The sequence below is a fragment of the Cydia fagiglandana genome, chromosome Z, assembly GCF_963556715.1.
Source record: "Cydia fagiglandana chromosome Z, ilCydFagi1.1, whole genome shotgun sequence".
Lineage (NCBI taxonomy): Eukaryota > Metazoa > Arthropoda > Insecta > Lepidoptera > Tortricidae > Cydia > Cydia fagiglandana.
Window position 1 is genome coordinate 14,620,532 of NC_085959.1, and position 17,996 is coordinate 14,638,527.

The following is a 17,996-nucleotide window of genomic DNA, read 5'->3' on the forward strand; positions in this document are numbered from 1 at the left end:
ATATCGGAAATACAATGTGCATTAAATACAGCTCGTCACGAAGTAACTAAAAATACACCGTATTTTCTAACACATGGTCGTCAGATGATTCTAGATGGTTCTCTTTATAATAGTGAAGGTCCTATAGATCAAAACGCGCTCGAATTAGATACCAGCGGTGAGTTTTCTGAAAAACTTAAAGAGCTTAAAACTATATATCAAAAAGTGCGTAACTCGTTGATCGCCTCCCATGAACGTAACGCTAGGTATTACAACATGAGGAAGCGTCACGTAGAACTAGAAGAAGGACAAATCGTTTATAAAAGATGTTTCCCATTGTCAAATGCAGCAAAACATTTCTCCGCTAAATTAGCGCCCCGTTATGACAAGTGTGTCATTCATAAAAAATTAAGTCCTCTTGTATACTCTTTAAAATCCTTAGAAGGAAAACTTCTAGGTAACTTTCATATAAAAGATATTGTACGTCCTAGTGAAGCCGAGCCGTCTTCGTAGCGGTACTCGTCTTTTCACTTGTTGGCTCAATATTTAAATTTGAAATATCCTATATGATACAAAATACTGAACTTACCTACTGAACTGAATGCAGCCTGGCGCAAGCTTGTTTTCATCAGACCGGGTAATTGTTCCATGTATTTGATTCTATATATATTGGTACCGGATGCATACGGACCAATCTTAATCTTTGATATGTCCTTATAAAGACATAAAACAGTAAATAATCTGAATAAACTACAGAAACTTACTTTACTTATAAACCCTTAAGTGGGACTACTCTATAAAACATTATTAAATCGTGAAACGAGACTACGTTCTCAATAAACTCTGCACTGTGACTAAACTTTTGTTTGTCGATATAGGAATTGTGTATTGGCTAGATGATGCAGCTCTTTACTTAGTTCCACCTTTGTCGGTGATAGGCAATTTCTTTAATAAAGGGAAAGTTTTTTTTTTTCGGGTTGCCGTCTTTGACATTTTCTTCTAGATTTAGGTAAGTGTTCACTAGAAATAAATAGACCCGGATCAAAATTAGGTGCTAGTTTTCCTTGGTTGAATTGGCCATTCACCAAGTCATAGATATAAGTTTTGTCATAAGGTTTGTTTTCTTTATAGATTATCTGTGTTCTCGTGGTTAAGTTTGGTAGGTTAAGGGGTAACTTCATATTAGACGTATAAATAAAAAATAAAAAAATAAAAAAAAATAAAAAAAAAAAATTTTTTTTTTTAACCCAACTAAAGATGAACTGTAACACTTTAGGGTAGGCACCCAGTGTTATAAACGTCTGAATGTTATTATAGATAGGCACTTTATAGGTTAGAAAAGTAGATGTTTGTTTGGTAAGAATTTGGTGGTTAATATACGTTCCACACAGGTATTAGAGTAGATAGGTCAAGGTCGGAGACCAGTAATGTTGTTTTTAATCTTCATATATACGCTTTTGGCTATATTTAGAGGATAAAACTTACCGGAATGGTAGGTCATCAACCATCTATAAATCGTCGCATTTAGCGCATCCATTATTCGTTCCTGCGTTGTGCTGGGACATAAATACTTTGTTTTCGTTGGAGTTTACACATTTCGCAATTGAAATACATTTGTAACATGGTTATACTACGTATAAATGGCTTTAACTTGGTAAAACGGGTTGAAACAGGGTTGTTTTCTGTCGTCATAAACATTGACGTCCGTCAATGACAGTTGGTTTGTTGTCTGTGGTTTGGCACAAACAATCAGTCATACATAAAGAGTATTTATGAATAAACATTTAGTATGTGTTCTTTTATATTTTGCAATTCGTAGTTATAAATAATGTCCTTATTTTTAGCTTTCGAAATTAGTAATTCTTTTTATTTTTGGTGACTTCGGTTTTCTGTAAATTGGATCCGGTCAGTTGCGATGTCATTGAATGGGAAGTTTTCCATTCACCACTTTGTCTGTGGCTTTTGCCATTTGATTTTTCGCTTGATCACTGGAATATTCCGTGACAAGATGTAAGACGTAATTTCGACATCAGGTCGGCAATTAATTCATGGGGTATGTATTTTATTTAAAGATTGTATTTCCTAAAACTCGGTTAAATTCGGTGTTCAATGTTTTAATCGTTGATATATTTTGTTCCAGCTTGGCCCAAAATATGATTAACCTAGCTTCCTATGCGCCGGTAATGGCGGCATAACCTTTTCACCTCTTTCAAACCAACTTGGTGAGTTGTCCACACTTTCTAAATATACGGAAGGAAAGGCGAAGTTGTTTATTGTCAATTGCAATTAGCTAATGTCGTGTTTTGGTGTGATTTTCCAGCAATTCCTTGACAAAGATGAGACATCATCTTGTTTCACCGCGTGCGCATACGTCGCCACGTCTGGTGTCTAATATAAGGGACTCGGCTTAGAAACCGGTAAGGATTTTTTAATCTAATTATTTCCGCAAGCTAAATCGCGCTTTGTCCCAATTAAATTTAAAATATAACTTGTTATAACATAACCTCTCTAAAACCTAGAACATTCTCTTTGTTTCTAGGGTCCCTTCTTGGCTTGGCCTGTCCCTTGGCTTGCCTTCTTCATCTTCTTGGCCCTATGGCTTTTGGAAGATCTAGGATGGTGTCGCACCATGCTAGTTGAGAAGCCGTCTTCTCCACTTAATTTTTGGACTCGAGGTGAAGTGTTTATACGATAAAACTGTGAGTTAAAAACTTATATTTACATTAGTGACTGTGTTCCTTTGCTGGAAAGGATAAACAATATTTAAGTCTGAATTTCTTTTTAACGTGAACTTTCTACATGGTAAATTCTATTATTAATATGAAACCTGCAATTCCTATGTAGGATTTTGTGTGTAATACAGGCCCAAATATGCCTGAGATGTACTTAAGTTAAATTTAATTAGTAATAGTTACGGTACGTAATTTAAATGTTAAGTCTCGAGGCCGCAGCAGGTCTTATTGTGATGTAAAGTGAATAAAAGTATTTAGTAAATAAATTTGTATTTTCATTTGGATATGTCATACGTTTGATGAGTATAGTATCCAGGCGTCCTACTTTAAATATTTGGATATCTATTCTCACTCCATAGTGGCAGAAACCACGACCCTATCTATGCTCGTAGTTAGCCGTAAGCATTTTTGAATTTTTAGGTAGGTAGATCTTGGGGGTTCTGGACCACTTACCCAGAGTTCACCCTCACCTATTAGAACATTAGGCATGGAAAATATCTTTACATCGGTAATTTGATGTAAGTATATTAACCATAGCTATGTTAGACTTTTTCGATATTTTGATTAGGTATTGTAAAGTAAGGAGCGAAAAACAGTTACCTATCATAAAAAATTATTAGGAGCATTAATTTTTTTAATATATGTTTTCTTATTATAATTAAAAATCAATTTTAATTTTTAACAAGCAGAAACGTCTGCGAACGATGCTATTAAGCTTAGAATAAATTTAAAAGTGGAAAAATTACTGTCTTGGGTGAGACTTGAACTCACGGCCTCTGGATCGATACTCCAGCGCTCTGCCATCTGAGCCACCAAGACCTCATCCCTAGCCAGCAAATCTTTCCACCATATTATAGGTCAAGGGTTCAAGTCTCAGCCAAGACAGTAATTTTTCCACTTTTAAATTTATTCTAAGCTTAATTAAAAATCAAACAAATATTTTTTATAATGTTAATATCCAGAAAGGAAAATGAGGACTACATTTGTATGAAAAACGATTTCCTGCGGGTCCTCCACTTTCGTCTTAATTGAGAATATTCCAGATTAAATAAACCAGACTTAAATCCAATCGTGACTTTGCTTTATCAATAAAAGTTTGATTGATTGATTTGATTGATTGCAAATATAAACTTGAAAACCAATAGTTAAATTTATGAACTTCAAAACCACTTATTCGTAACTAACAAAGTTTTAAATAAGTTGCGTTTTTTTCTTTTGTTCTCAATAGTTTCTTATCCCGGTCATACCAATAATTTGCTCAGAACTTTTGTAAGGACTAAATATTATTTGATTACCAGTAGCCCTTATGTGAAGGAAATTGGGCTAATTCCAACATGGTCTAATTTCCCCTTAATATATTTTTTTTATATCAATTACCTTTGTATTTAAAACACGTGAAATAACGGATACTTAGGTACTGTTTTAAAAGCCAGTGCCCGAGCCAGTTTTTGGTTTAAGGTGGCCAAATTCTTTAGGATGCAATTTCAATTAGGGCTCAATCCTGAATACCTAAAGGTAACTGACTAAAAATCTTGCATTTCGTGTGGAACAGATATATCTACTTACCCTTTGTTCGACTACGTAAAATTCACATTACTTGAATCCTACTCTGTTGGCCGCCTTACCCAATCTGATGAAATAATGCTAATTTTACGAGGCCATTGGATATAGTGAGACGAACACAGGACGATTGAATTACTACGAAGTTCTTTAACAATGGGAGTCTGAGATCAGTCTATCTGAGAAAACTTTTGCAGAGGAAGTGTTTTTATTTAGAATCGATGAGATTGCTGTAAGGTGTGTCTATTGCCGGGGATTCTTTTGACCTTTTAGTTTGTAAAATAAATGGCAAAACATCGATTGCACCAAATAAAGCCAATCCAATTTGATAAGCTGCATTATACTTCTTAAACTAAATACGAAAGTGGTGTACCCGTGCGATCGCCTTTTCATTCAAACTTAGTCCACATTATTATAAATTTGTATGAAATCTGTTTACCGCTCCTCACGTTTACATCAATAAAAAACGAAAAAAGTCAAACGTCTCCTACGTTTACTTAGTCAAACGTAGGGGCATAGCTATGGTTAGTATGCATAAAATCATGTAATTTATTTTCCATAATATTAATATCTAGAGAGGAAAATTGGGACTACATTTGTATGGAGAAGCGGCCATCCCTTTTCCTCTGAACAACGGAATAAATAAATTATACCTGATACCAAAAGACCCTCCCGCAATAACAGTTTAAATAGATATTGTACTTATTCAAATGCGGTGGTCCGTAAATATTCTGCAGAGCGTGTTAAAGGTCAATTTGTCCCGTTCCTTTCGATAGATACCTACATTGCGTCATAGAATACCTCACAAGGACTCCGATTAATCAATCAATCAATCACAATCAAATTATTTATTCTTGGTCATGAGTTACATAGGATGTTATTCTAATTTACAACGAACTTCATGTCCTGCCTTAGAGAGGCGTATACAATATGGAAACTTAAATAGAATTTAGATCACTTATAAGTATATCAATTCTACACAAAACAAAATTAGTTAACATTATTTCATTATTCATTGACCACATTATGAAACCTGTACCAAAGATTCATTTATTTTATGAGATTATCTCATTATATTTATTTATAAGATGTGTAGTGTGAGACTAATTCGAACTGACTGTACACTTATTTCTTTCGTATTTAAGCAACAATAAAGAACAGAATACTTCCGTTCGTGCGTGCTAAGTTCCTGTTGATTCCGTTTATGAATAGATTAGCTGGCCGATAAACAAGATCCTGCAGGTACCCCGGGCCGCAGTAGATATTATTTGTGACGTCCCACGGGTAAAGACACCTTGTGGCGGTTGGCGCTTACGCTATTATTAACGCCTCTCCAATATTATTGCGGCGCTATGCGACGTAAGCGCCAGCCGCCATAAGGTACCTTTTGCCGTGGAACGTCACATTTGTTCTGATAAACGACTAAACTGGTTCGTGGTGACTGTGATCAATGGAAAAATGAACAAGGGGCACGCTAGCGTAAAGATAGTGTAAGCGGATAAGTAGTGCCATAATAAGTGGAACAGCTTTTTGAATTTTAAGGGGCAAAGGGTGATAGTGCCCCACAGAGTATATCGTTTACCGTGGTCAGATTTTAGCTCCATATCTCTTACAAATAGGCTCGAGCTTGCTCGGTCACTACAGAGAGTGCTCCATTCTCGGTCAATCGTTCAAACGAACGGTCTTTTAGTTCCTTTAGTTCAGTCCGGTCATGAGAGCTGGAATGAATATGAATCAATTTTACAATAGTTTTTTTTTTATATATTTGGCAACTGAATTACGACTGAAGTTGTACGATACTAGATGACGGTTAAACATTAAAAAGCTGGACACAATAAAAAAATAATGATTTTCTGTTAATTGTCTTGTTGTAAGGCGAGCGACTTTCAAACCGAAGGTCGCAGGTTCGAACCCCGGCTCGCACCTACAAAGATTCATTGATTGTAGAATGTATTTAATCTAATACCTTTAAACTATTAATTGTTGTTAATTTATATATATATATATATATATTTCGGGGATCTCGAAAATGGTTCTAAGGATTTCGATGAAATTTGCTATATGGGGGTTTTCGGAGGCAAAAAATCGAGCCAGCTAAGTCTTATCTCTGGGAAAACGCGCAATTTAAAGTTTTTATCTGTTTTCCGAGCAAAGCTCGGTCTCCCAGATTATTAAAGACTAAATACGAACTATAAATCCCACGGTACGGATTATGCGATGTTTATGCCATTATTGTTTCCACACAGTCGCGATTCTACACAATATGAATTCCACGCAGCTGAAGTTTATCACATGCGTTATTCTTCACAGTCATTATTTCAGCACAATCTTGACTCTACCTAGTAGCGATTCTACACAATATTTATTCCACACATCTGCAGTTTATCACATGCGTTATTCTTCACACAAATATATTACTATACAATCGTCGCAACTCTTATTAATGTGGTTCTACACAACTCCATTTATTTTTTGCATTTGCTGGGTGAGAAGTATTAGATGGAGGCAATACGGACAATATTACCTATCCACGGATATCAGTAAAAAGCAGATCAGCTCTACTAAGTTGAACGTTTTTATACTTTCGATCTATTCTCACTAACGTACTTATAAGTAAGTAAGAAAGAGATAGCCACTATGCTGTCGCACAGGTCTTCACCTGTAATCGTCCCATTATTCACGAAAACGTAGCGAATTTTTTTTAAGAAAGGTTACCCTGGGGGATCGTGGCTAAAGTTATACACGGTGTATCAGGAGGAAACCGAATAATTTTAACAGCACATTCCTGAGGTTATTAGAAGCAAAAACTGTTATATACATTTTTGTAAAAAATAAAAACAAAACTGTCATTTAATAACTGGGAATCGTGAATAACTGGGACGATTACAGGTGAAGACCTGTGCGACAGCATAGTGTCTATCTCTTTCTTACTTACTTATAAGTACGTTAGTGAGAATAGATCGAAAGTATAAAAACGTTCAACTTAGTGGAGCTGATCTGCTTTTTACTGATATCCGTGGATAGGTAATATTGTCAGTATTGCCTCCTTCTAATACTTCTCACCCAGCAAATGCAAAAAATAAATGGAGTTGTGTAGAACCACATTAATAAGAGTTGCGACGATTGTATAGTAATATATTTGTGTGAAGAATAACGCATGTGATAAACTGCAGATGTGTAGAATAAATATTGTGTAGAATCGCTACTAGGTAGAGTCAAGATTGTGCTGAAATAATGACTGTGAAGAATAACGCTCGTGATAAACTTCAGCTGCGTGGAATTCATATTGTGTAGAATCGCGACTAGGTGGAAACAATAATGGCATAAACATCGCATAATCCCACGGTACCTAAGAAAAGTGTGATGCGATGAAGGCGCCCAGACGTACGAAAATTCTAAGGTAAAAGGTTACGGCAACATTAAACGCAGCGCTGCGACGCATAGATAATTCACCACTTTATGGTCTGCTAAATTTTAGGTTAAGTACATTAACCGACTGTAAACGGAAATCTATTAAGAGTAGGTACCTGTCGGTCTGTCTACCTAACTACCTGCAATAGGTAGGTAGGTACTGTAGGAAATTCATCTTTCTTTTACTTGTTTTTTTAGGGTTCCGTGCCCAAAGGGTTAAAACGGGACTCTATTACTAAGACTCCTGTCCGTATGTCTGTCTGTCCGTCCGTCTGTCTGTCTGTCACCAGGCTGTAACTCATGAACGAAAACTCATGAAATTTTTACTGATAATGTATTTCTGTTGCCGCTGTAACAAGAAATACTAAAAACAGAATATATATTTTTTGCCGTTTTTGCGTAATGGCACAGATTATATAATAGTTCTTACGTAATGGTACGACGTACGTAAACGTTCGTGCGCGAGTCCGACTCGCACTTGGCCAGTTTTATTCCTTAAGGATTGTTGTAGCCTTAGGATTTGATTTCAGCTTGACACCTTTGCCCGTTGCCGAGAAAAGGGTCTTGACAGACGGATATATAGACCGGCCGACCGATGGCCCGACAAAAGTGATTCTATAGGGGCTACGTTTTATCTTTTTGATTTAGAAATACTAGGAATGGATCGATGACCTCGCGTTATAACAGGTTTATTAGGCTCTTTTGATGCGAAAGATGTAAAAAATCTTCATCAAACCATTATTGTATTATGTTGGATGCTCAAAAATACTCTTTAAAAGTACTACTAGGAGGTAGGTATTTATACCTAAATATACATTTAGTTAAGTGTATAATTGTTCACTAGCGTACTTATATAGGTACATAGAATACATGTAGGTAGTGCATGTATGTACATGGATATGTTTACTGCAGGTACCTCAGTTTTTATCTGTCGATAAAGGAGAAAAGCTCCTCACATTCACGTAGTTTAACCTAGCATCACGTGCCGTACATATGCGGGTACTTACGGGTTCCATCTCCTGCACCCTTTGCCAGTCGATGAACTATAATCTCATTATTCTCCGTTTAAGTAGCTTTTAAATGAATACCGATTATTCTACGAGTTCTTAGGGATTGTAAAATGTACAAAGGAGTTGGGTATTTTTTTATGATAGAGGCAAAAAGGCACAGACGAATCGCAATTAGCGAAAACGATTACCACCGCCCATAGACACCCGCAACTGCTTGTTTCGATGTTTTCTTTGCTAATGTGCAATGTATTAAGAATTTTTTCACCCTATGTATGTATGTGGTGAGGTCCAAGCGGTCTTAGTGTCGGTAAGTAGGTACCTCTTAGGGAAGTAAAGGGAACTTTATTTCCTGTTTACCTAAGTACATATATATAGTGTAGAACAAAACTTTGACTAGCCTATCATGATATTAACCATTACATTACATATAAAACGTAATACCGTCCAAAATAACTAGTATTAACAGGATAATGCTTTGCTACCATAGCAAAGGAAACTGATGGCCGAAAATAAAGGTAGGCACGTGTCGTGGTGTGGAGGAGTTGCGCGCTGGACTACATTAAGTTCTATTTTATCAAACAAATTACTTAAATGCAAAAGCTTAGTTTGACGTTTGTTGATGATAATTCGTACAAATTAAGTACAAACATTTTAAAATCTTTAAAAGGATTTCCCTCCTTACGCCTGGATTGAAAGGATTACCTATATAATAAATGTAAGTATATATATTTTGAAAATGAACCGAGAAGAACCACCTTGTATAACTTTTTCAAGAAGTTTACCGAAGAAGAGGTAACCTTTACTCAGCAAAGTGGTTCACTCGTACTTATTAGAAATTGAAATTCATCATGACTTCCTTAGTTGCAACAATGCCCAACTTTGCCCACATAAAAGTTTGGGGCATTACTATTCAACTTTGTAAATTGCAAAATGTTTCTAGATACAAAAATTACAAACGCATGAAAATTGGTAACATATTTAATTACACTAACGGATCTACCGCGACATAATTTCATTGTTTTGATTCCGTGACCACAGCTGGTGAAATTCAGCTGAAACGTCGGAATGTAAGGTTAAATCAAATGAAATTATGTCGCTGTAGACTCATTTGTGTAATTAATTAGGTGTACAAAATGCGAGAACTTAAAGTTTTTTTATTAATATTTTGTATCATTTGTATGAGTCAATTGGTCCTCGTTGTTATATTGGTAACACTTTGCAACATCTAAATGCTAGGTAAAATGATTATCGAATATTACGTTAAGTGCAGCATTACCAGTACAAAGGCTTAGGAGTATAATCTGTTTATAAGCATTTAAGCGAAGTCGTCTAAGAGAAATCGATCAAGTTCCGTGTGCATCCCGTGAAGTGTAAACTCGCCCAGTTGTTGAACCCCAATGCCGAACCCGGCAAAGTTCAGCCGTAACTTGAGGCGACAAGATACTGCGACGGTTATTATTTATTGCTTTGGCAACCTGCCTTATATTTATTAAAGCTGCTGTTGGTACGTACCTACGAGTATCTTCGACAGGTTATCGCTACCCACCTAACTTTCGCTTCTCTTTTATTTACTGAGAAAACGATTATTTTCATCATCAATGGCAAGTCTAAATTTAATGAGGCTGAATTGAGACTAAAATTTTACATACATATAGGTACATGTCAAATAACGATTATGAACATTTTCGTAATATCTCTATGCAATGCAAGCAGATCAGGCCGCGTAGCCAACATGCCAATCGCTATCGCTCCGTAGCGAACGGAACACAACTGTCACTATCACACTATTATGGAAGAGTGATAGAGAGACGAGAGACACAAAGCGTTTCGTTGTCGTAGCGATAGCGATTGTCACCTTGGCTAGGCCGCCAGCTTGGACAGCTCAGCTACTTGGGTGAAACATTCTATCCAAAATAACATTTATTTTTAATGGCTCTTAATATAAATGTGACATCTATTCTGAACAACAAACGAATGAACAGACGACAATGCAGTTATTTGTATTTATAGGTACATATATGTATATTTATACTACAATATAGTTGAGACATAATGTATGGATGAATAATTTACATGAGTAAGTACTATGATAATCAGTGATTATAATCATATCAAATTATATTAATTGAGCGGCTAACCCTCTTACATACATTTACATACAATTAACACGGCCAAGCCAGAAATCGGCGGTGAGATACCATGTCTGCACGAAACGTAGTTATATTTACACCCAGCTGCAAAATTGCATGACCACTTGATTAACGTATTCATTCCAATGCGTTGGACAGTCGACGTCAAAGATAAGTTTACATTAGTAAGGTGCCATAGCGTACCTAAACATATCTTTAATGTATTTATAACTAACCTATGTGAGCGAGTTTGTCCGTAGATACTGAATTGAATCCCTTTAGGGGACGAATTTCGAACCAATATCCCATGTCTAGGTGATATAATAAACGTGTGCGCTAATTTTCAGCGATATCAGTTCAGCCATTTTTTGAGTTAAGGAGGAACAAACATGTAACTTTCACGTTCACAAAGTAAAACGTTATAAATTCGATAAAACTGACTTAAACAGGATGTTAAAAAGACGTCATGCTAGGCAGCCTCACTTGCAAACTCTGATTGCAAAACATTTAAGAGGATATTGGAGAACCGCTTCTACATACAAACGATGCCTCATTTTCCTCTGTGCATGTTGACGTTATGGAACATATTTTTATACAATTTAATGTATATTGACCATAGCTATGGCCCTTCGTTCGAATTTTTTATTGTAAGAATTAAGTGTGAAAAAAATAAATAAAAAAGAAATAACGAAGGACCATCGCTGTAGTTAGCACACGTCGAATGTGTAAAAATACTTATTTTGTATCATGTCAATATCCTGAGAGGAAAATGGGGACTACCTTTGTATGGAATTGCAAACAAGAGGCATCAAGTTGTACAATAATAGGAAGGCTTTTGGTATTAAACATTCAATTTTAATTAATATCTGAATTAGGTATTATAAAACTAACCTACACATTAATAAATGACTAATCAGAAATGTTTGAGGTATGTCGGGATCGTAGCAAGTGGAAATCCGTGGTCTCTCCCTACCCCTCCTGGAAATAGGCGTGATTATATGTATGTATGTAGAAATATTTTTCAGGAATGCCAATTCTGATATGAATCTTCACTTTCTTCAGAAACTGTATCTGTCACTACTTTTAAGTTATTTCTTTTACTGAACTTTAAGCACTGTGACACGGTGGGCAAAGTTAAGTTAAACGGCAAAGTTTTTTACTTTTACGATACTGACAGTGACAAAAGTCACAATCAATTTTACTTTAATGTCAATGCCAATGACAGAGCTTCGGTAGGTAGTTTTGATGGAATTTAATTAGCATTCAGACGACGCTAAGTTAAAACAATGATTAAAACAGCCTGCTTTATACAGACGTCGGGCTTATGCTTAGGAATGTTTGTAGTAATTACCAACGTTACACGTGTATTTTATCGGATCATTGCTAGTTTGTGGTATACTATACAATACCTAAACATAGAACCATGGCGTACCAGGCCGCGTAGCCAAGATGCTAATCGCTATCGCTCCGTAGCGATCGAAACGCAACTGTCACTGTCACACTCATATGGAAGAGTGATAGAGATACATAATGCTTTTCGTTGTCGAAGCGATAGCGATTGTAACCTTGGCTAGGCGGCCTGTGTAGCTTAGGGGTTGTGCACAAATCACGCGAGGTTCTATAGGGGGAGGGGGGTCACGAAAAAAATCACGATAGATCACGTTGGGGGAGGGGGGGTATAAGGAAACCTCACGTGTATTTTTCTACAGTGAACGAAACTAAGAAAAAAAAACCTACCACATTAGTAGATACTCTTTCTCGGTTTCGTTAAACATAAATCTTCACTCTGCACTTCAAAATAGCGAGTCTATTTAACGAAAATTGAAAAATAAACAAGATATTGCATATACTATAGGTACTGTTTATCTTAAAATTAGGACGAAAGAAAAAAAACAAAAAATACACGTGAGGTTGTGTGGGGGGAGGGGGGGTAGCCAAAAACTTCACCAAATATCACCAAGGGGGAGGGGGGGTCAAAAAGTAGCCGAAAACACCTCGCGTGATTTGTGTACAACCCCTTAGCCGCGAAAGTGAATATTTATAGGCATAGGTGATTTCTCACGGCGCGATTCGGGAAATGAATTAGAGATTAACTAGATACGATATAGTAAAGATATGTGACGTCCCACGGGAAAAGGTACCTTATGGCGGTTGGCGCTTACGCTATTATTAACGCCGCTCCAATATTATTGCGGTGCTATGCGACGTAAGCGCCAGCCGCCATAAGGTACCTTTTCCCGTGGGACGTCACAGATCTTTACTGTATCGTATCGCATTTCCCGAATCGAGCCGTCAGTTACATGTAAAGCAATTCATGGTTTGTATCGCCAGAGCCACAACGCCTTTCGCAACCAAGAGGTATTTATTTGTGAGCTCTGGAGATTGGCCTTGTTGTCTATTTAAACGGTGCTTTTAATTTATAAATGAAAGCAAAGCCGTTTATTCAGATGCGAACGGCAGAGTTTAAGAGGTTTACAACGGATCCGAGGTACCCTGGAGCTTTGCGTGTAGATTGTTACGAGCTAGGTAGCCTCATCCCAGCTAAGGTACTGGTCCTACCGCGAGCTAGTAAGCTATGAGCTATCGGCTATAAACACGAACAAAAGATAAGCACTCCCGTGTAAATAAAAGAGACACGGCGATATTTATAGCTCACCGCTGGGCGAGTAACTATAAATATACGCGGTGGGACCAGTGCCTTAGATAAGAAAGTAAAATTGGTCGGGCGGGATTTTAACTGGTAGCCGTTTATTCTTAATAGTTCTAGTTAAGATTCCATAGAGACCTTAATTACAGCACATTTTTTTGTGTCTTTGTACTTTTATCATGTGATATCTTACACGAGTAAATTTACTTATTAATAAACGCCACTGGTACAGTCAGACACAAAAGTAGCGGTTCAGCCTATACCTTTATCTAACAGTATACACAAAGAGATAGGTAGTCTCTATATTTAGAACAATTACGGCCTTATTCATAAACGTTTACTAAAGTTGACAAGCCGATAATAATCGTTTGTCCCTTTCCGACGTATTGGTATGATGGAAAGGGACAAACGATTATTATCGGCTTGTTAACTTTAGTAATGTTTATGAGGGGGTTAGATTGTAAGAGGTACTTTTGAATGCGAACTGCAGAGATGTATCGCTAGTTGGGAAAGTATTTTAGAGTGGCAGATGTTTCTTGTGCGTTGTTTCTGCCGCTACATATTGATGCTAACTGTACAGACATTATATTTTGTCATGGAACGGAAAATTAAAGTTTAAAAGATAATGTTTAAAGTGCCTAGTTGAACTAATATCTTTAGGTGGGCAAAGTTTCAGCCGGTGGGATGTCTAGTTGATATATTTGCCAGCAGGTGGCATTTATATTAGAGGAGCAAGGGGCTAAAAGTAGCAGAGGTAAATAGTAACAAACGAATATGTACACAATACCAGTCATGTGTAACGTACAGAACGTATACAGTTCATAAAATATCCTCTAAACAGCATTCAATTAAGCGAATTCTGAGAGAAGAATGTGTTTTGGCACGAAGCATTCATTTTTTATATACCTCCTAAAGCATTCTTTGGTGATTCTTCTTTCTTTAATTTAGGTATAATCTTAATAATGCAGTATAATTGAAGTAAAACTAAGGTATGCATTGAAGCTACGTTGCGAATATTTATATTGAAATCTATGAAGTTACACAGCCCAAATTTTCGCACTGTGTAGTTGTAATAGTAAACTAGTTATTAGATACATATATCTCACGAGGAGTAGGTATATTTGAGTATTTTTATTAATGTTCTATTAGAACAGCGGATCACATCACACTACGTAAAAATATTAGTAATAATATTCTACCTGTATTTTTATTCAGTACCTAGGTATCTAACGTTTTTATTGATGACTGTCAATATGTATTTCTACATGTTGATAACTTGTCATTCATAACATGCAGGTAACGGTACAGATGTATGAAGTAGGTATGTACGTGTCAAGAATTAGACTGTCATACGCTATCATGAGTTCACGACATTATAATTATAACCACAGACTGCAAAAATCTTTTATAAAATTTTAATTTTGTAACACCCAAGTTTTATACAAAAAAGGGATTTGCTAGAAATATTTTTCATAACGCAGACAGCACCGCTACAATACCTATATAGACGTGACAAAACTAAACAAGAAGGCTTTCCATTAAGGTGCGAATGAATATTTTGGAATTTCACAAAATGGATGACGCTCAGTCGTCGTGTCAGAAGGCTTTTGTTATCTGCGCGTTATTTTTCAGGGGTTTTGGATTCCGCGGACAAAGCGGGCCGCATATTTCACTAGGCTCTAATCTCGTTAGTAGCTCACAGAGTTAAAGCAAGTTTTTACACTTTCGCGCGTTTTTTCTGTTGATTTATTTGGCTCAGTTTAGCAGATATTTTAGCGGCAATTAGGTGCTGTTACCGCATAGGCACCTAATATTTTACCGGTATTGTAAAAAATCTCTACCGCTCTGTATACTTACAATGAGCAATTTAATTCATCTTTTATATTCTTCTGCATGTGGTTGATAATGCTATGTCCTTAAATCATTCTGTCCCTTAAATACCGTGTATAAAAATAATAATTACTCCACTTTTTGCCCCATTTTCTCTGTTTTGCCCTATGATTGATAGGATAAAATTAATTCAGCCCTTCATATATTTGTTTTTCAACATACTTATGAGTTTTAACAGGACCAATATTTTTAATGTGTCACTGAATTAATCGAGCACAAAGTAATAAATTATTTTTTTGTTACAGGAGATGGAGACATCTTTGGATGATGGTGTGGGTGATTGTAATGGTGGTAGATAGCAGCTCTGGCGCTGAGAGTATCTGTCCGGAGGAGTGCCGGTGTCACTCGCACTACGACGCAGACGAGGGGCACGAGTTGCGCGTCAGCTGCACGCGCGGCGGCATGCGCGCTGTGCCCGTCGACTACCTGGACCGCAACGCGCAGATTCTGGTCATTTCGGCACCGCAGGAAAGACCCAACTTCCTCACCATCGGGCCCATCTTCACACAACCAACACCGTTCGCCAATCTCCGGCAACTCCACATCGTCAATTCAAACGTACCCTCGATTGGCCAATACTCCTTCTGGGGGCTACAAAATCTACAACTTATCAACTTGACGTATAACAATTTAACCGCAATAGGGACCGATAATTTCCGGGGACTCATTAATCTTACCGAACTACATCTCGACCACAACCGTATAGCGACAATGCCGAGCGAGACTTTCAGACACCTCACATCTTTGAGAATATTAATTCTGGCAAACAATCAAATTTCCTCTCTAGTGCCTAGACTTTTTCGAATGCTAGCTAAACTATATCAACTGGACTTGAGTTACAATCCTTTAGCCGATTTGAACCCCGAAGTGTTCAAAGACATACAACACTTAAGAATATTCAAGTGCAGAAAATGTCTTTTAAGAAGAGTGAATACACAGATTTATCATTTGATTCCTCATTTAGAAGAGTTAGATTTAGGAGAAAACCAATTCAAATATCTCACTTCCGACGAATTTATAAGTCTTAAGAAATTAAAAAAGCTGAGACTGGACGGAAACCAGTTGTCGGTGGTGGTGGACTACATGTTCGGGCGCAACCGGGAGTTGAAAGTGCTGTCCTTGGCCCGCAACCGCCTGGCGCTGCTCGCGCCCGCTGCGCTTACCAACCTAACCTCCCTTTTACACCTGGACATCAGCCACAATAAAATAGACAGGTTCCATCTGCAGACTTTTGCGCCTCTTGTTGAATCATTGAAGACTATCAATTTCAGCGGAAATAACCTGCCATTGAACGAGATTGCGATAGCTCTTCAGATACTACCAGAAATTCATGGTGTTGGGCTTGCTAACCTTTCCCTGGAAATTATACCACCCAACTTTTTTACGTATAATGAGCATCTAATTGCCTTAGATATATCCTGGAATAAAATAACCAAGTTTCCGTTTAAACTTCTGGCAAAAACCAAATTTTTACAAAGACTAGACATTTCACACAATAAGATACAAGCGTTGAGTGAACAGGACTTGCAAAGACTGGAAGCCATAGCGCAAGTTCATTTGTCTAAAAACTCATGGCATTGTGATCAGTGTTCGGCTGGAACCATGCTAGTGTATATGTCTACTACAGTTCTTAATTCTACCATTAGAAATCTTAAGTGCTATTCTCCGATGCGGTTACGGGGAACGAGTTTTGCGAGCTTGAGTTTCGATCGGTTGGATCCGTGTCCCAGTACGCACGAAGCTCAGATGAGTGTCATAGCAGGGCTGATGTTGTTATGTGTCGCAGTTTTAGCGGCTGTAGCGGCAGCGTTGTGCTACTCGCGGCGCCGCGCCGCTCATTACTACACTAACGAGGAGAAGCGGCGTGAACACGAACACGACCACCCCGAAGAGCTGTTGGGACGGACCGAGCTGGGTAGCGTGGCTACGATCCACGCGCCGTACCACCTGGTGTCGAAGGGCAGCTAACGGCGAGCTCCAACGCCGGCGCCCACGCGGCCGCCCCGCGCGCACCTGTTGCAGCTGCCACCCTGCCGCGAGCCTCTGGCCTCAGTCTCAACACCAGCGCTGGATTCTCACCCGCTGCACTTCTTCCCTCCTCCGCCAGCGCCACTTCTAGAACCCGCTCTTTCGAATGATATGTGATATGAGTACCAAGATGATCTTGTGTAAAGCCAAAGATTATGAACGTTCTATGACTTTCACTAAAAGTATATAGGTTCTAGATTGGACATTGTTGATAGTGACTATAGTTAGACATCGACATAAAAAATATCGAAAAATATTTTTCTACTGCTATATAGTATTTTATAAGCGATTTTATCAAAGATTTCCTGAAACAGGACGATAATTATATTAAAAATATTAAAAATGAGTTTGAGTATTTAATAGACTAAGTAAATACTTTATCGTAGAATTACAACCTTTACGTTAAAACGTAACGTTTACCTTTTGTTTCTTTTACATATATCTTAAATTACAAGCAGTGTAATTTTTTTTATCGAAGTGAGGATATGTTAGGATTACGTGTGTAAAAAACAGGATTACTCAAAAAATATTTAAAACGTTAAAAGCATTGCAGCATTAAAGCTACTCCTCTAATTTTGATACAAAAACTGTAATATGAATTGATATATAG

At 37.4% G+C, this 17,996-nt stretch overlaps 1 protein-coding gene across 1 annotated transcript in view; it reads left to right on the forward strand.

Annotated features, from left to right (window-relative positions):
- The window catches only part of LOC134678918 (insulin-like growth factor-binding protein complex acid labile subunit), a 66,112-nt gene extending 48,319 nt beyond the window's left edge, over positions 1 to 17,793 (forward strand). Inside the window, exon 2 of the mRNA XM_063537667.1 lies at positions 15,604 to 17,793. Coding sequence (XP_063393737.1) covers positions 15,604 to 17,326 — 1,723 coding nt within the window. The 3' untranslated portion in view covers positions 17,327 to 17,793. The remainder of the gene's footprint in view (positions 1 to 15,603) is intronic.
- Positions 17,794 to 17,996: the final 203 nt, after the last annotated feature.